This window comes from Ranitomeya variabilis, chromosome 1 (assembly GCF_051348905.1).
Source record: "Ranitomeya variabilis isolate aRanVar5 chromosome 1, aRanVar5.hap1, whole genome shotgun sequence".
In the NCBI taxonomy this organism is placed as follows: Eukaryota; Metazoa; Chordata; class Amphibia; order Anura; family Dendrobatidae; genus Ranitomeya; species Ranitomeya variabilis.
The window spans coordinates 43,885,462-43,905,098 of NC_135232.1; the positions used below are offsets into that span (position 1 = coordinate 43,885,462).

Genomic DNA, 19,637 nt, shown 5'->3' on the forward strand with positions numbered 1-19,637 from the left:
AATTGTCCATCTCCTGGTGGGAATTTTTTTTTTAGTTTGTTTATTTGCTTAAACATATGCATTTAGTGCTAAAAATAATTTTTACAATTTGGGTTAATCAAAAATTTGTTCTTACACTCTGTCTAAATATTCAACTTTGATGTGGTCCGCTGTCATAAATCAGCTGAGACGAGCTCAGAAAAAGATAAGTTACAAACTCTCACATTGGACTGTCTGAATGAGTTCACTGACGGATTCTCCGTTAACTCACTCTGCAGCCAGCAATTGAAAAACAAAAATTAATGTTTCCTTAAAACTTTTGCATCATTTGCCTCCTATAGTCGCATTGTCTATTGCCGACTGCAGAATGAGTTATTTTAAAATCCGTCAGTGATCTCGTTCTGATGGGAAGTTTCTTGTTCTGTTATCTGTCTTTTTCTGAGCTCTTCTCAGCTGAATTATAACCACAGAACACAGCAAAATTAAGCTGAACTTTGTGGTCATAAATCAGCTGAGAGGAGCTTAGAAAAGAAAAGATAAAAGAGTTACAAACTCCCTGTCAGAGAAAGCTCACTGACTAATTCTTAGTTAACTCATTCTGCGCCAATATTGTACAGAAAAACAGGAATATGAAGTGCAGTTTTTTTTTTAATGAAACCCAGTTTAAAAAGAACAAACATTTCCCCGTAGGTGTCTCTATTCTTATAAAGAGATTTTCAGTTTTAAGAAAACCCCATCCCCAGGCGCTGTTTGTTTTTAAAAAAAAAAAAAGTAGAAAGTATGAGTTTACTGATTGGCTGCAGTGTTGTCAATGTTGTGTCAAAGCTTCAGACCGTAAAGGAAACCAGGACTAGCAGCGGAGACTCAGCGCTTGACCAAGGGAGTAAAGCTATAGTTTTATTTTTAAAGCAAAATATGGCCGAGGAAGAGAGGATTTCAGAAAACCCCTTTAAGCTCATTTGTGGGATTATACATTTATCTGGAGAATCCCTGCTTTTTTTAATGTCTAACCTTGGCTTCATTTGCCTTGTAGTCTATGCATGGGACATTGAAGAGTGTGGAGGGTCCTCCGAAAATTGGAACTAATTTACCTCTGAGCACCAAGCCCACCACCCAGAACTCCAACAGCCCCAACAAGGAAGACGCAAAGCCTGTGAATGGGACTGAGAAACCGGAAAAGAAAGCCACTGTCCCAGAGAAGAAGACCAACCAAGTGGTGAAAAAAAGGGCAAAACCGGGCTGGACCTGCTGGGACTGCGATCAGCTATTCAACCAGAGAGACGTATATATATCACACATGAGGAAGGAGCATGGGAAGGTAAGAGCCACCTCATCTGCTGAGGACTCAAGCCACTGATGTTATTCTGCACATTCATGAGTTCTAGTCGTGATCATAAAGTCCTCCCATCAGTCAAACCTCAGAGCGACCCCATCTACCGAGGACTCGAGCCCTGATCTCATTCTACATTCATGATCTCTAGTAGTGATCATAAAGTCCTCCCATCAGTAGAACCCCAGAGCGACCCCATCTACCGAGGACTCGAGCCCTGATCTCATTCTACATTCATGATCTCTAGTAGTGATCATAAAGTCCTCCCATCAGTAGAACCCAAGAGCGACCCCATCTGCCTAGGACTTGAGCCCTGATCTCATCCTACACATTTATGAGCTCTAGTAGTGATCATAAAGTGCTCTCATCAGTAGAACCCCAGAGCGACCCCATCTGCCGAGGACTAGAATCATTTGATCTCATCCTACACATTCATGAGCTCCAGTGGTGATCATAAAGTGCTCTCATCAGTAGAACCCCAGAGCGACACCATCTGCCAAGGACTCGAGCCACTGATGTTATTCTACACATTCATGATCTCTAGTAGTGATCATAAAGTCCTCCCATCAGTAGAACCCAAGAGCGACCCCATCTGCCTAGGACTTGAGCCCTGATCTCATCCTACACATTTATGAGCTCTAGTAGTGATCATAAAGTGCTCTCATCAGTAGAACCCCAGAGCGACCCCATCTGCCGAGGACTAGAATCATTTGATCTCATCCTACACATTCATGAGCTCCAGTGGTGATCATAAAGTGCTCTCATCAGTAGAACCCCAGAGCGACACCATCTGCCAAGGACTCGAGCCACTGATGTTATTCTACACATTCATGATCTCTAGTAGTGATCATAAAGTCCTCCCATCAGTAGAACCCAAGAGCGACCCCATCTGCCTAGGACTTGAGCCCTGATCTCATCCTACACATTTATGAGCTCTAGTAGTGATCATAAAGTCCTCCCATCAGTCGAACCCCAGAGCGACCCCATCTGCCAAGCACTCAAGCCACTGATCTCCTCCTACACATTCATGAGCTCTAGTCATGATCACAAAGTCCTCCCATCAGTCGAACCCCAGTGCGACCCCATCTGCCAAGCACTCAAGCCACTGATCTCCTCCTACACATTCATAAGCTCTAGTAGTGATCATAAAGTGCTCTCATCAGTAGAACCCCAGAGCGACACCATCTGCCGAGGACTAGAATCATTTGATCTCATCCTACACATTCATGAGCTCCAGTGGTGATCATAAAGTGCTCTCATCAGTAGAACCCCAGAGCGACACCATCTGCCAAGGACTCGAGCCACTGATGTTATTCTACACATTCATGAGCTCTAGTAGTGATCATAAAGTCCTCCCACCAGTCGATCCCCAGCTTGCAATAGTAGATGGCAGAGAATGCTAGAACTGAACAGTCATAACATTGGTTGAGCTTGTGCCAAGAGCAATTGTCACCTAGGAAGCAATGATGTATCACCTGTGATGCAGTGGTCGCACCATACGCAGTGAAGAAGCAGTGACCCACAAAGTTCAAACAGAAAAGTCTCTGTAATGTGTTACTTTACACATAAAAGTCCATAGCACTTTGCAGTACAATACACACAGTTGCATCTCATCTCAGTGCCTGTTTCATAGCACTACACATCATATGGATTTAGATTGCTGTCCCTAAACAGGCCAGACTTCCCTTTTTCCAGTTTCCCTGGGTGACCGCACGCCATATTAAGGTCTCCAAACACACAGCTTTACATGTTGCAGACACTACACACGCCAGCCCTCCTCTGACTAGTTCCTGTGGGTGTCCTGCATCGCTGTGTTTCAGTCTCTCTACTTTAACAGCCCTACACAGCCCAGGATATCCCCTGGATAGCAGCCAGGCACCATATCCACCTGTTTGCAATTGTTACACATGCTAGTCCTCTTTCGGGCACAGGACACCCACCTCCGGGTACAGGACTGTCCACATCCGACTCTTTCGGGCACAGGACATCCACCTCCGGGCACAGGACTGTCCACATCCGACTCTTTCGGGCACAGGACATCCACCTTCGGGCACAGGACTGTCCACATCCGAGACCAGTCACCATGGATGACTTGCATCGCTGTATACGCTGCGGGTGCCAGGCAATTCAGCTGCCCTGGGTGCTGGCTCCGCTGGCCTGTGCCTCCATGCACTCAGCCAGTGCTCTGCAGGCCTCTGCTCTGCACACCAGCACACAACAGACTGACACTGAGTTGCCCCTGACACCTGACACACCCATACCCCTTACTGCAGGGTTTTTAACACACAAACCTGTGGCCTTCAGCCACATGGAAAACCCAGACCGGAAATCCGTGACTTCCATGTACACCTATGGACTTCATACATCTCCATGCACAACCTGGGGAGAACACACAGTGACCCCTTCCTGTGACACGAGTCACTGCCTCACACACCACATCGCTGCTATCAGGCCTTTGCGTTGCCGAATAACCCCATCCCTTGCCCGGTGTATGTTCTCTTCTTCCAAGATTCTCAGAAATCAGGAGGCTTTGTATGGAACAGGCTCACACGTTGAACCTCCTCCATTCTTAGGCTACGTTCACACGTTCCTTTTTTTCATCCTTTTTTTTTCAGGTCCTGTTTTGAAAAACCGCAGCTAAATTCAGCGCTGATTTTAGCTGCGGTTTTTCATCCTTTTTCTTCTGCGGATTCCACTGCGGGTTTCCAAATGCAGTTTCCTATTGGTGCTGCTGGAAACCCGCAGCGGAATCCGCCGAAAGAATTGACATGGTACTTCTTTTTTCTGCAGGCAAAACCGCTGCGGATTTGCCTGTGGAAAAAAGGATCGTCGGCACAGCGGGTCCTGTTTTCCATTGGGTTACATTATACTGTAACCTACATGGAAAACTGCTGCGGATCCGCAGTGCAAATCCGCTGCGGATCCGCAGCAAAAACCGCACCGTGTGAACATAGCCTTAGTCGGTGCCGACTGTTTTGCACAGCACACAGCCACCATTAACTCCTACAGCCGTTAAACCCCTTAGATGCCGTTGTAAACAATGAACATTCCATTAACCATTGGGCTCCCAAGACATGATCGAGGAACCCTGATGGGTTGTTTAATGGTAGAGGAAGCCTAATGTGGACCTTCGTTATACGGCCCCCTACCCAATTTTTTTTTTTTTTTATGGCACGGAAAAGAGGATAGGAAGGGTAAACTTTTAAATGTATCATCGTGCCGACCATTTAAAGGGGTATACACCCCTCATCTAGTGATGACATGTCACTATCACCCAACAATGTGAAAATGAAGGAGCTACAGCCCTGGCCTCCCGCTGTGGCTCAGCTCTATGCAAGTGAATCAGGCCTGGTGTAGATCCCTGTGCATCCAGGTGGCCAGGAATGCTGTTGCCCAGGGAAGAAAAAATGAAGGCGCCACTGATTAATACCCCCCTGTTGTGAATTAGACTTTTTTGGCTCCCTCTAGTGGTTACTAGTGATATGACTCTGGGATTTCCTTCCCTCTGTTTGCACCCAGCTGGGTCGTTACTTCAGGGGTGTTGCTATATAAACCTCCTGGAACCTTAGTCCAGTGCCTGGCATCGGTGTTATCAGACACATTCTGTTTGCTCCTGTTTGCTGGTCCTGGTTCGTGCTAAATTAAGCTAAGTCTTGCTTCTTTGTTTTTTGGGTTATTTGTTTGCTATCATTTTTGTCCAGCTTGTACTAAATGTGATTCCTGTCCTTGCTGGAAGCTCTAGGGGGCTGGTGTTCTCCCCCCGGGCCGTTAGACGGTTCGGGGGTTCTTGAATTTCCAGTGTGGATATTTTTGATAGGATTTGTTGCTGACCATATAAGTTATCTTTCTATATTCTGCTATTAGCTAGTGGGCCTCTCTTTGCTAAATTCCTAGCTCATTCTTATGTTTGTCTTTTCCTCTTACCTCACCGTTATTATTTGTGGGGGGCTTCTATCCAACTTTTTGGGGTATTTCCTCTGGAGGCAAGAAAGGTCTTTCTTTTCCCTTCTAGGGGTAGTCAGCTCTCCGGCTGGCGCGAGACGTCTAGGATCAACGTAGGAACGTTCCCCGGCTGCTGGTATTTGTGGTGCTAGGATTAGTTATATGGTCAGCCCAGTTACCACTGCCCTATGAGCTGGTTTTCTGTATTTACTGACTTAGCATTATTCCTGAGACCCTCTGCCATTGGGGTCATAACACCCCCCTAAGTGCAGAGATGATCCAGGTCCTCCAGAATAAGAGCCGTTCCTGCCAGTGCTAAGAGGACTATAAGGCTCTGTTCATTCCTGACATTGAATCTGACAGAAACTCTGATAGGAGCCTTTAAAGGGAATATGTCAGCATGTTTTTGCAATGTAATCCGACAGCAGCATGATCTAGGGACAGATACCCTGATTCCAGCAATGTGTCACTGACTGGGTGCAGCAGTTGTGGTACAATCATAGTTTTCTCTGCAGCAGATCTCTGAATTTTGAGCTGTGTATAACCCCGCCAACACCACTGATTAGCTGCTTTCTGTGTACACTGTATATTGACAGAAAGCTATTAGCCAGTGCTGGGAGTTTGGCCAGGAGGTACGAGACACCTAGTCCTGTAGTGATAATCTCCTGCTGATAAAACACTGATTTTAATGAAACAGTAAAACACAGCCTAGAAAGTGACACATTGCTGAAATCTGGGTCTCTGCTCCTACATAAACAGCTCTTGGATTACATAGCAACATCCTGCTGACAGATTCACTTTAACTCGAATGTGAACATAGCCTTATTGACTTGACTTGTAGACATGTTAGAATATATTTTTAGATGTCTAGGAACATGTACCCCATCAAATTCACAAACTGGTGTCCCCTGTAGAGAGCTTGTACCCTGTGCATCATGCTTATTCACACAGAGCGGCACTGCTCATGCTTCAGTCACACTCGCGAGAAGAAGTTTTTGGAACTGCTTAAGGGGGACATTGGAAAGGAAGCATTAAATCTACCTATCCGGAGCTCCGGGGTCTTCTGGCTTCTCCCATCACTTAAATGCAGGCTTGTGTGACTGTGGGACTAAGAGGGAATGTTTCTACTAGTGGAGATCGCCAAATTGGCATAAGAAGGCTTATAGGCCATTCAGTGCTCCTCTGGGAATTTAAATATGCAAATAGCCTCTTCAGAGAGGAAGATAAATTGATCTCACGTGCCACTTACTGGAGGTGGAAATCCGAAAAGTCAATATAGACCCTTTAACGAGCCTGGCCGCAGGACTTGGGATAAGAATCCGAACCAGAAACTCCATTTGCATACACATGTTTCGGGGCGGTTGCCCCTCATTGGTGCAAAGCAGGAAATCTGATTTGGCTGAGTGCGAGGCTTGGCGCTCTACACAAGGAGAAACATTCCCCCTTAAAGCCCCCTCAGAGGCCTCTCACCCAGCCAAATCAGATCTCCTGCTTTGCACTGAGGAGGGGCAACACCCTGAAACACGTGTCTGTAAATGGAGTTTCTGTCTTGGCTTCTTATGCTAAGTCATGTGGCGAGGCTCGTTAAAGGGTCGCTATTGACTTTTAGGGTTACCAAGTTCTCTTCCTGTCCGTAGAGAATATTTGCATACCTTGTGTGACATCATTTATTTTGGTGACGTCATGGTACACAACCATAAAAGCGGAAAGGAATGGAATAGCAAACATTCCCCTTAGGGTGGAGATGCGGGGCTGAACTTGGTGAAAACCTTGTTACACAGGGTCCCGGCTACTAGCTAGTGTTACCCAAGTGTAGGACAAGTTCCCCTTTAATCTTTTTTTTCTTTCCAAGTTCTTCATACAGAGGGCTCGCTAACCCTTTTTGGGGTCTCTGGCGGCTTTTCAGAGTCCTATATACCTGGCCGAAATCACGCAGCCAGTGTCTGATACAGGTTGGATCGGGCAGCTTGTATCAGATGTCAGGTTCCCTTTTTAAGTGTTTTTTCGTCTTGTGGTATTTGTTGAGGTTTTTTTCACCAAGTTTTTTAAAACAGCTCACGCGTTTTTCATGAATCTTAGGCAAAATCATAAAAAAAAGCTTTTTAATTTTGAGTTTTAACCTTTTTTTCTTGCTACTGTTTAGCTAAAAATCGCAAAATTTGCTAAAAAATTATCAGTGACTACTGATCTTTTGGGTTGACAGGTGTCGGGCCCCCAGCGACCTCATATTCGTGACCTATTCTAAGGATAAGCCATCAATATTAAAGTCTTCGACAACAACTTAAAAGGATTGTTAATTTTTTTAAATTTTTTTTGCATGCCTCTAATTTTGTCCAGTAGGGTCCCAAAAGGTAAACTATAGAGTTAAAATTAAAGTCTTATGGATTTTTCTGAAAGGTGATTCAGAATCGCTGGTGTTAATAACTAAAGGGGCAGAAGTAAATTTGCTAAAAAAACAAAAAACAAAAAAAAACTTAAAGGATTTACATGTAGCCCTGCGAGTTTAGAGACATCACGCAGGATATAACAGCTGCAGCGCTAAAGTGCTGCTTAATCTTTTATGAAATACCTTTATTCACCATCTAAAAGCCAATAGAGATCTAAGTGGCGGCGAGAAAGAGAGAGGTGAGACATGAGCTCTCCGCCGGGCTACAAAGCAAAGTCTTAGATGATGTCTTCCAAGTCTCTCGTTCCACAGACAGACTTCAGACGGAGACTCGCGGCTTGTAAAGAAAGTACCGCCGTGCCACCGTTTCTAGTCCAAAAGTACAAAACGTAGGAAAGCAGTGTGATTCTCAGAGGGTGGCGGGGGTTTATAGACTATAAAGAAGCCTGAGGGTAGAAGGTAGACTCTGACCTACATCTTACGAGGCCAGACGAGAACAGAATTAACGAGATGCATCAAGTACCATCTAAAGTTACCAATCCTCCATAGCAGGCCCCCTGCCTGGGCTGAAAAACAGAAGGGGGTAAGTAAAAAAAAAAAAGAGTTCTACTGAGGATACAAAAGGGGTCATATAGAACAATGTATAACTGGAGCCATCACTTCTACATATTCACTGTAACTAGAAGAAAATTAGGCAATCTCTCATTTTAACGGGAAGGGCAGCATCCAATAAAGGAAAACCACCTATACCAAAACATGTTATCCATTCACAGACAGCTGTTTCAGGGTATTTGCATCCTTATGTTTATAGTGCTTTCACTAGGCACTGCTCCTAATAGCCAGTTTCCTACTCCACACTGATGAGGGGCAAATACCCCGAAACAGCTGTCTGTGGGTGGATACCATGTTTTGGCATAGTTGGTTTTCCTTTATTGGATGCTGCCCTTCCCGTGGTTGTTCCTTCCCGGTGAAAGACCTGGCTATTCATTGCTTGCATTGAGAAACATGTGATGGTGTCTCCGCGGCTTTTCTACATGCATTTGCATATTTCCCTTTAGGGATGGGGGCAGTGTTCTGGATCACTGCGTTGAGAAACACGTGATGGTGTCTCCGCGGTGTTGGAAGTTTTGATCTCCCCCGAGGTCATTCATCCTTATGTTTATGTGCAAGAAGAGGTAGCGGTGGGTAGGGAATAGAGCTGGAGTGACAGAGGCTTCAGATCTACCATAGCTCTTCAGCCTCATTGCTGATTTCTAACGGGGGAACTCGGGTTGGCCATGTAAGGAATTGGCTTTGAAAGAGCTACATGTGCATATAAATAGTTTGGGTGTGATACTTGTCAGTTCGAGCTCAATTTTTCATTCAACATCTCCGTACCCAGGATCAGACGATGGGCTATATCTTTATACACTATAACATATACGGCACATATCGCCCAACGCTCTGTAATACTTACAGTAAGGCCACGTTCACACATTCAGTATTTTACATCAGTATCTGTAAGCCAAAACCAGGGGTGATAATACCGAAGTGGTCATGTGTTTCTATTATACTTTCCCTCTGATTGTTCCTCTCCCTATTTTGGCTTACAGATACTGATATAAAATACTGACCAAACACTGAGCGTGTGAATGTGGCCTAAATAATAAAGTATCAATGCAACAGTGTCTTAGATGACCCCTATCATCCTTTCTCCTGTGCCCTCATTGTCTGCTACAGATGCCCTAATACATAGTCTGTTAAAGGGAACCTGTCTGCAGGATTGTGCACAGTAACCTACACACAGTGTCAGGTCGGTGCTGTTATACTGATCACACTGATACCTGGTGATGAAATCCGTCTTGTGGTTGTTGTGTAATCTTTATTTTCAATTTTGAGTTAATGATATGCTCGTGCTCTGGGGTGGCCTGTGGGGGGTCTTCATGTGGTGCTCTGATTATGTATTCATGTGTCTGGCTTCTGACAGGTCACTGATCCCTCAATTGTCTCCACTAAGATGCACTCTATGTTATAGAGCTTGCAAGGGCTGCTCTGAAGCTGGTCGGATCTCCGAGTAACATATTAACACTACAGTACATACACAAGTTTAGGGAAAAAAAAGTTTGTGGGAGGAATTCTTTAAAGCAAACTCTGGGCGCTTCCATTGTCCTCATTACTGGGCGCTTCCATTGTCCCCATTACTGGGAGCTTCTATAGCCCTGATTCCTCAGCACTTCCGTAGTCCGATTACTGGATGCTTCCATAGTCCCCATTATGGGCACCTCCGTAGTCTGGATTACTGAGCGTCTCCATAGTTCCAATTACTGAGCGCCTCCATAGTCCCGATTACCGCGCGCCTCCGTAGTCCCGATTACTAAGTGCCTTCATAGTCCCGATTACTGATCGCCTCCGCAGTCCCAATTACTGAGCACCTCCGTAGTCCCGGTTACTGAGCCCTCCATAGTCCTGATTACTGAGCGCCTCCACAGTCCCGATTACTGAGTGCCTCCGCAGTCCCGATTACTGGGTGCTTCCATAGTCCCGGTTACTGAGCACCTCCATAGTCATGATTACTGAGCGCCTCCGCAGTCCCGATTACTGGGCGCTTCCGTAGTCCCGGTTACTGAGCGCCTCCGCAGTCCCGATTACTGGGTGCTTCCATAGTCCCGGTTACCGAGCACCTCCATAGTCATGATTACTGAGCGCCTCCGCAGTCCCGATTACTGAGTGCCTCCGCAGTCCCGATTACTGAGTGCCTCCATAGCTCTGATTACTGGGCGCTTCCGTAGTCCCGGTTACTGAGCGCCTCCGCAGTCCCGATTACTGAGTGCCTCCATAGCTCTGATTACTGGGCGCTTCCTTAGTCCCAATTACTGGGCGCCTCCGTAGTCCCGATTACTGAGTGCCTCAATAGCTCTGATTACTGAGCGCTTCCGTAGTCCTGGTTACTGAGCGCCTCTGCCGTCTCGATTACTAAGTGCCTCCATAGCTCTGATTACTGGGCGCTTCCGTAGTCCCGGTTACTGAGCGCCTCCGCAGTCCCGATTACTGAGTGCGCCTCCATAGCTCTGATTACTGGGCGCTTCCTTAGTCCCAATTACTGGGCGCCTCCGTAGTCCCGATTACTGAGTGCCTCCATAGCTCTGATTACTGAGCGCTTCCGTAGTCCTGGTTACTGAGCGCCTCCGCAGTCCCGATTACTGAGTGCGCCTCCATAGCTCTGATTACTGGGCGCTTCCTTAGTCCCGCTTACTGGGCGCCTCCGTAGTCCCGATTACTGAGTGCCTCCATAGTCCCGGTTACTGAGTGCCTCCATAGCTCTGATTACTGGGCGCTTCCTTAGTCCCGGTTACTGAGCGCCTCCGCAGTCTCAATTCCTGAGTGCCTCCATAGCTCTGATTACTGGGCGCTTCCGTAGTCCCGATTTACTTGGCGCCTCAGTAGTCCCGATTACTGAGCGCCTCCGCAGTCCCGATAACTGAGTGCCTCCATAGCTCTGATTACTGGGCGCTTCCGTAGTCCCGATTTACTTGGCGCCTCAGTAGTCCCGATTACTGAGCGCCTCTGCAGTCCCGATAACTGAGTGCCTCCATAGCTCTGATTACTGGGCGCTTCCGTAGTCCTGGTTACTGGGTGCTTCCGTAGTCCCGGTTACTTGGCGCCTCCGCAGTCTAGATTACTGAGCGCCTCCGTAGTCCCGGTTCCTGAGCGCCTCCATAGCTCTGATTACTGGGCGCTTCCGTAGTCCCGGTCACTGAGTGCCTCCATAGCTCTGATTAATGGTCGCCTCCGTAGTCCCGGTTCCTGAGCGCCTCCATAGCTCTGATTACTGGGAACATGTGCCTTCTTGAAGAAGGTATATGTCTCTGTCTCTTTGTCAGAGCTAATGGAAATCAACATATCTGGATACTCTATACTCATGGTGGCGAAATTCTAAGGAAAGGACAGTCCCAAAGTATTATTGATCCTGGCCATTATTTAAGAGTACTTTACACAACACAATATTTCGGTTTAGTGTAAGATGGTGTGAATCCCCATCGCACAGCCCCGTGTGTAACCATACAGGAGGGACCTAAGGAAGACCTGACATTTGATTCATTTAGTGCCGCCACCCATTCCACATACCATGCCTGCCACGTTCCTATGATGATGGGCATACTGGTTGGCACAGATTTCCTAGGAATGGCTAGAGTAGCCCGGTGGCTTCGTACTCACACTCCTTACTACCTTTTGTGTCATCTATTTGCATTCGTCCTCTATCAATGATGGTTTTATGTTGGGGTCTTTTCTCTCCCACAGCACATGAAGAAACACCCGTGTCGGCAGTGTGACAAGTCTTTCAGTTCATCCCACAGTCTATGCCGACACAACCGCATCAAACACAAAGGCATCCGCAAAGTTTACACCTGCCCGTAAGTCGGCCATTGGGCTTCCAAGTGACTGATAACTGTGGCGACTCCGTGGAGATTACATATTAGCCTTTTAGGATATTATTTGTATATGTGATATCTCTAGGCACAAACCCTGTGAAAAATCCAACATATTAGGTTGACATTTAGGCTACAGGTGACCGGGGCATGACAATCACCGGCCCCATACAAAATGTGTATGGATCACTTTCCCTATAAGTTGTGGAATATATATATACATGTACCTCAATGTGCAAAATTTTAGGCAGATGGGGAAAAAATGCTGCAAAGTAAAACTGCTTTGTGTTAATAGTTTATTTTTATCAATTAACAAAATGCAAAGTGAATGAGCAAAAGAAAAATCTAAGTCTCATCAGTATTTGGCGTGACCATGCCTTGCCTTCATTATTTCCAGATACACTTGCACAGAGTTTTTGAAGGACATCTGCAAGGAGTTAGTTCCCAACATCTTGGAGAACTGACCACAGATCTTCTGTGGATGTCACTTGTGCAAATCCTTCTATCTCCATGTAATCCCAGACAGACTGGATGATTGAGATCAGGGCTGGATCATCACTTCCAGGACTCCTTGTACTTCCTTACGCTGAAGATCCTTCTTAATGACATTGGCTGGATGTTTGTGGTCGTTGTCCTGCTATAGTAGAAATGTGGCGCCTTCCTGGTGGTATTAGATGATGGATAAGTATCTGCCTGTATCTCTCAGCATTAAGAACACCATTCATTCTAACCAAATACCCAACTCCAGAAAAATACAGCCATAAACTTACAAAGACCTTCCACCATGCTTCATTGTCGCCTGCAGAAGCTCATTATTGTTCTCCTCTCTGAACCTTTGGCAAAATAAAATTGCCTTCTGTTACAACCAAATATTTCACATTTTGACTCATCAGCCCAGAGCTGCTGCTGTCAATTTTCTTATCATCAGTTCCTATATTTTCGTGCGTGGTTGAGTCACTTGGTTTTGTTTCCATGTTGAATGGCTGCAATTCTTCCATGAAGATGTCTTCTGACCAGAGTTCTCTGAACAGTAGATGTTGGTAGCTATATCCTACTGATTTCTGCCTGTTCTGAGTTGATGGCACTGCTTGACATCTTCAGATTTCAAAGGGAATGAACCATGCTGTGACTTTCATCTGCTCCACTAGTTTCCTTGTCCCACCACTGTGTCTATGTTGCTCAATCGTGCCCATTTCTTGATGTCCTTAATGCTGAGAAATACAGGCAGATACTTATCCATCATGTAATATCATCAAGTAGGTGTCGGATTAACTTCACATTTATTCTGCAGCAGAACAATAACCTCAAACATGCAGCCTATGTGATTAAGAACTATCTCCAAAGTAAAGAAGAACATTGAGTCCTGGAAGTGATCATCCGGCCCCACAGAGTCCTGATCTCACATCATCCAGTCTGTCTGGGATCACATGAAGAGACAGAAGGATTTACACAAGCGAAATCCACAGAAGATCTGTGGTCAGTTGTCCAAGATGTTTGGAACAACCTTCCAGCCGAGTTCCTTCAAAAACTAGGTGCAAACTTACCGAGAAGAAGCAATCAAGACAAAGGGGCGATCACCAACTGTTTTTGTGATCTACATTACGCTTTTGTCCTTTCACTTAGCTTTTTTTTTATCAGTTAACAGTTCTATTTTTAAAAGCATCCTTAATATGCAGCATGTTTTCCAGACCGGCCAAAAACTATTTTACAAAGCTGCCTCTTTACTCTTCATAATCCTGGTTACATGATACAATTCTTGCTGCTTTGTAGTCACCACTAGGGGGAGCTCCAATGGTCTTATCCTATGACGGAAGTATGCAGATATATTCCATTTTTATTATTGGGTAACCTATGCACGTTCCTCTGCATAGGCATTGTCCGGATACCAAGCGGGCTTTCACCAGGCGTCTAATGCTAGAAAAACACATCCGGCTCATGCATGGCATTCATGAATATGAAGTGAAAGCTGACGAAGATGAATCGGAAGAAACAAACTCTGTGGAAATGTCAGACGGCAAAGAAGACCCGGAGGTAGGATATACAAAGGGCATATTCTATTATTATACAGCTGCCGGATCAGCGGGAGAGAAATAGTCATATCCGGTGTTCATGCTGATTCTACAATCCTCAACCCTGGAATTCCAACCCCAAGAAGGAAAAGTCATGGAGTTATGGAGACACGTGTTACTGACCGGCAAATGAGGAAAAAATGGAAACAACATTTTCAAAACCCCTCGATTTAATAGTTTTAAAGCACGTGCAGAAATTATGTCACTTTGAGCCTCGGCTGCTATCAGTGATGTTATGAATGGTCGTTGGAGGAAGGTTCTGCTGCTGAATGTACTTGGGCAAATCATCAAGATCCGCTGATGGCAGCTCCTCACCGACCAATGACGTCCCAGATGTGCTCGATGGGAGACAATTCCGGAGACACTACAGCCATGGGAGCACGTTTAGGCCACGCAGACTGCTCACAGTAGAACGAGGAACATGCAGCCTGGTGTTGTCATGTTGAATAGCGGCTCCTGGGACACTTTCGAAATGGCCGTTCTACTGGTTCCACCACCAAATCAATGTTGGTACACCTGGAATGAAGTTGGAGGGTATGCCTCCCATACATTATGCCTCTGTACACCACAATCCCTGGCTTAGGACTGGTGTGACGTTCCCTCGTGAAGGCCTCTTTCTTGGCATTGCCCACTTGTTGTCATCAGATTCTAAGAATGGCGCGCAGTGATCCATTCTGTACATCAAATGAAATTAGACGTCACATACCGAGCATAAGGGATCAATCGACAACTGCACAAACCATCAGACGGCATCTGCACAACATTAGGCTACAGATACAGTTGTCCACTGACCTCACACCACCACTCTCAATGGTTATTATGGTGGTGAGCAAGACGGCAATGGATGTCTATCCTCTTCAGCCATCATTGCATCCAAGACAAAAGCGGGACTCCTCACCGGAGAGTGGTCTGGACCCCATGTGGGTGACACCATGAAGTGACCTTCACTAGAAAACATGAAAGTCTCCCAGGAATCATATTTTCAATATGACAACTCCAGACCACATGTTATTTGTAATACTGTGAGCAGCCTGTGTGGCCTAAACATGCTCCCTAGGCTGCAGGGTCTCCGGACTTGTCTCCCATCGAGCACATCTGGGATGTCATTGGTCAGTGATTACAAAGGAGCTGCAGCAGCGGATCTTGATGATTTACACAAGTGCTTTCAGCATCAGAACCTTCCTCAGATGACCATTAATAACCTCACTAATGGCAGCTGAGGCTGTAAGTGCCGAGATTTCTACACGTGGCTCATAGAATCATAGAATGTTAGAGTTGGAAGGGACCTCCTGGGTCATCTGGTCCAACCCCCTGCTCAAAGCAGGATTCACTAAATCATCCCAGACAGATGTCTGTCCAGCCTCTGTTTGAAGACTTCCATTGAAGGAGAACTCACCACCTCTCGTGGCCGCTTGTGTCACTCATTGATCACCCTACAGACTGAATGAATGCAGATGTTTGGAAAATGTTATTTCCATCTTTCCATCATTTGCTGATTAGTAGCCCAGCTATCCATCCTGTGATTTCATCATTCCACCACTTCTCCTTTTTGGTGCTGTAATTTCAGCGTCAGAGTGCATTTCCTTTGTACAGGATATGTTCTAGTTTATAATTTTTCCTTTTTTGTATTCCTCTTTTCATGTGACCTTTTCCTTTCTTCTCTTTTCATTCTTCCTTTCTTTCCTCCTTACCATATCCTCTTTTTATACTTCTCTTTCCCTTTCTTCCATTTATTTCCATCACTTATTTCTCTCTCTCTCTCTCTTTATTAGTTCCCAGTGATTTTCCATTTGTCTCCCATTTATAGATTTTTCTCTTTTTATTTTTTTCCTTCTTTCTTTTTTTCTGCCATCCTTCCTTATTTCACCTCCTCCCTTTTCCCTTGAATAATATTTTTTGATATAGCACCAACATGTTTTGCAGTAATGTACAATGTTCCTTCTCTCTTCCTCTGTTTTCTAATGTATTCATTTTATTCGCTTAGATAACGCTATCATATTCCACATCACTGTACAGACATTATCATCACTGCCCCTATTTTTCTTTCTTTCTTTCTTTCTTTCTTTCTTTCTTTCTTTCTTTCTTTCTTTCTTTCTTTCTTTCTTTCTTTCTTTCTTTCTCCTTTTTTTTCTTACTTATTTTCTCCCTCTCCTTCCTTCCATTCACTTATTTCCTCTTTCCCTTTGTTTCTTCCCTGCTGATGTGAATATTATGTGCAGCACAGCGAAACATCTTCCTATTGCTTTCCCCCTTTCCTCTCCTCTCCTTTCTTCCTTTTTCCCCCACTCCTTTTTTGTCTATCTAAGATTTCCCTTTTCGGCTTTCATCCTTTCCTTCCCTTTTTACCCCTTGTCTTTTCTTCCTTTCACTTCTTTCCTCGCTCCTTTCGCTCTGTTCCTCTCCTTCTGTGATTGATCATAACCTACAACACTTCATAATATGTTTGCGCCATATTTACTGGAAAATAAACCCTTGACTTTGATCTCATTAGGAGCCGACACCTAAGCGGAAGTTAGAAGAGCCGGTTATGGAGTTCCGATCGTCAAGAGGAGCCATTAGCCAACCCCTAAAGAAACTCAAGATCAACGTCTTCAAGGTCCACAAGTGTGCGGTCTGTGGCTTCACAACCGAAAACCTTCTCCAGTTCCACGAACACATCCCCCAACACAAGTCGGATGGCTCCTCTTACCAGTGCCAAGAATGCGGCCTTTGCTACACATCTCACGTCTCCCTTTCCAGGCACCTCTTCATCGTTCACAAGCTTAAGGAACCTCAAGGATCCACCAAGCAGAATGGATCTGGAGAGGACAATCAACAGGAAAACAAACCGAGCGTTGGGAACCTGGCAGCAGATAATGTATCCTCGGGCAAGATGTGTAAAGTCTGTTCTAAGACCTTCGAAACCGAAGCCGCATTAAACACCCACATGAGGACTCACGGGATGGCTTTCATCAAGTCCAAAAGGATGACCTCCACCGAGAAGTGACGAGACCCGACGCTCCTTAACCGAGGAACTATGGTGAACTTCGTTGGTCCAGACGAGGCGTTTCATAGTGTTTTACTTGTGGAAAAACAGAGAAATTAAGGACCGGTTTGAAAGAAGGAAAAAAAAAAGAATTTGTGGCAATATTTAGTTGTATCTTACCGGCTTTTCTGATCCCTTCACACCACACGACGATAGCAGTATTCATGTAAAGCAGATGTAAATAGTGAAGAATTTTTGATACTCTGTGACTATATCGATGTAGATTTTTTTTTTTTTAATATATGTGATATCTCCTAGATGAGAAGGATATTTAACCCCCTGCCAGTCTGCTTTCCGTGATAGATGAATATTGGCAGTGTAACGGTAGTACGGGTATGTGCTGCCGAGGCTATTTCTGAATGCTTCAGAAAGAATATAGAAGGGACAAAGTTATATACAGTTATATGAAAAAGTTTGGGCACCCCTATTAATCTTAAGCTTAATGTTTTATAAAAATTGTTTTTTTTGCAACAGCTATTTCAGTTTCATATATCTAATATCTGTTGGACACAGTAATGTTTCTGCCTTGAAATGAGGTTTATTGTACTAACAGAAAATGTGCAATCTGCATTCAAACAAAATGTGACAGGTGCAATGGCCATCCCAGTCCCCAGACCTGAATATCATTGAACATCTGTGGGATCATTTGAAGAGGGCTGTCCATGTTCGGCGACCATCAAACTTAACTGAACTGGAAATGTTTTGTAAAGAGGAATGGTCAAAAATACCTTCATCCAGGATCCAGGAACTCATTAAAAGCTACCGGAAGCGACTAGAGGCTGTTAGGATCTACTAAGTATTAATGTCACTTTTCTGGTGAGGTGCCCATACTTATGCACCTGTCAAATTTAGTTTGAATGCAGATTGCACATTTTCTGTTAGTACAATAAACCTCATTTCAAGGCAGAAACATTACTGTGTCCAACAGTTATTAGATATATGAAACTGAAATAGCTGTTGCAAAAAAAAACAATTTTTATAAAACATTAAGCTTAAGATTAATAGGGGTGCCCAAACTTTTTCATATAACTGTATAATTATATACGTACCAGGACTAGAGATACAGGGCAAAGTATACGGATAATGGGATCATAGGAAGACATTGCTGGACCCCATGGCGAGAGGGAGCTGTGACTTTCCTAGTTTTGAACCAGTATTCGCTCGTCATCCGGATAGAATAATGTGCTGCTCTTTGGTGCTCTGGGGGAATGGCGCTATATTTTTTTATAATTTTTTTTAAATATATATATTATTTTTTGTAAAGTTCCGAATATATAATTTAATTAGCAACGACACAAGTAACCGGCGCAGTCGCAATCTGGTTTGAAAGTAAACCTTGGGCTGAAAAACAAAAATGTTTTAGGCCGGGTGGTCTCTGGTGCTCAAGATGAACATTGACCGCCATTAGGACGTTATGTCAGGTGATTGTATGGGGCACATCAATTATGGGCATAGCTGTGGAACATAAGGAAGAAGCGGTTGCCCCCAGATCCCTCACTGTTACATGGTTATTCACTAAATGTTATATGGAGACCACTTACCAATCAGTGGGGGTCTTACCAATCCCGAGAATAAGGCAAAGAAATGGCGGCTGTAAGGTCATGCTGGGAGTTGAATTTTTCGCAGAAGCCCACAAGCAAAAGATTGCAGCAACTATTGATCGGTACGGCCTCCAAAGTTTAAAAAGTATGTAAAGTTCACAAAATTCAAAGATGTATTTTTTTCTGGGAGGACTGTATTAGTTTTAGTGAGCCCCTTCCTCTCCCTCCTTCACGACTATGAAATCTTCGCAGTGCATTTTTAGTAACACTGTCGGTCTGACCATCATTACAAGATCTCAATCACACGCTGTGGATAATATTTTTGATGGGTTCCTGCTGACACTGTTTGCACCCACAGCATTTCCACAACAAAATCTGCAACAAAATCCTCGCGATCTTCCAATTAAGCTGCGGAATTTCCGCTGTGGAAAATCCTCGTCCTATCTGGTTTTTGCCAACGAACCCCTATATTATATTCACCCGACCATTTCTGCCTAATGGCATAGGAAAGCTGCTACAAATATTCAGTCCCACAACAAAATACATAAGTCAACGAGTCGCCCGAATGGGCAACCGAGGTGATTCAGAATGACCAGCATTTTAATGTTGGGTTTTTTTTTAAATTGATTTTTTATTTTTAATATTGATTATGCCACTTTAGTCCATTGACCAGTCCTTTCCGATGTGTCTCAGTCTTCTTTAAAAGGGAAATTGAAGTTATACCTGTCCTTAAAGTGTATGTCCACCTTTTTTTGGTCTGTACATACAGTATGATCTTGCAGACGTACGCTTTTCCAATCTGTCCTGGATATGGGGCAAGTGGAAAGGAATTTAAGGCAGAACATAACTACTAAGTTGCATTTGTTTGTAGCTTGTAACCCATAAAGACACATGGGTCTGCAGAGGAGCTGTATACACAAAACGACAGACTCTATTTAATCACCGTGAAGCCGGTTGCA

At 44.6% G+C, this 19,637-nt stretch overlaps 1 protein-coding gene across 2 annotated transcripts in view; it reads left to right on the forward strand.

The window, feature by feature from the left end:
* The window catches only part of ZNF532 (zinc finger protein 532), a 74,719-nt gene extending 57,499 nt beyond the window's left edge, over positions 1 to 17,220 (forward strand). For both annotated transcript variants that reach the window (XM_077282871.1, XM_077282879.1), the window contains exons 7-10: positions 1,013 to 1,297; positions 11,916 to 12,028; positions 13,915 to 14,074; positions 16,604 to 17,220. In XM_077282871.1, coding sequence (XP_077138986.1) covers positions 1,013 to 1,297; positions 11,916 to 12,028; positions 13,915 to 14,074; positions 16,604 to 17,098 — 1,053 coding nt within the window. In that variant the 3' untranslated portion in view covers positions 17,099 to 17,220. The remainder of the gene's footprint in view (positions 1 to 1,012; positions 1,298 to 11,915; positions 12,029 to 13,914; positions 14,075 to 16,603) is intronic.
* Positions 17,221 to 19,637: the final 2,417 nt, after the last annotated feature.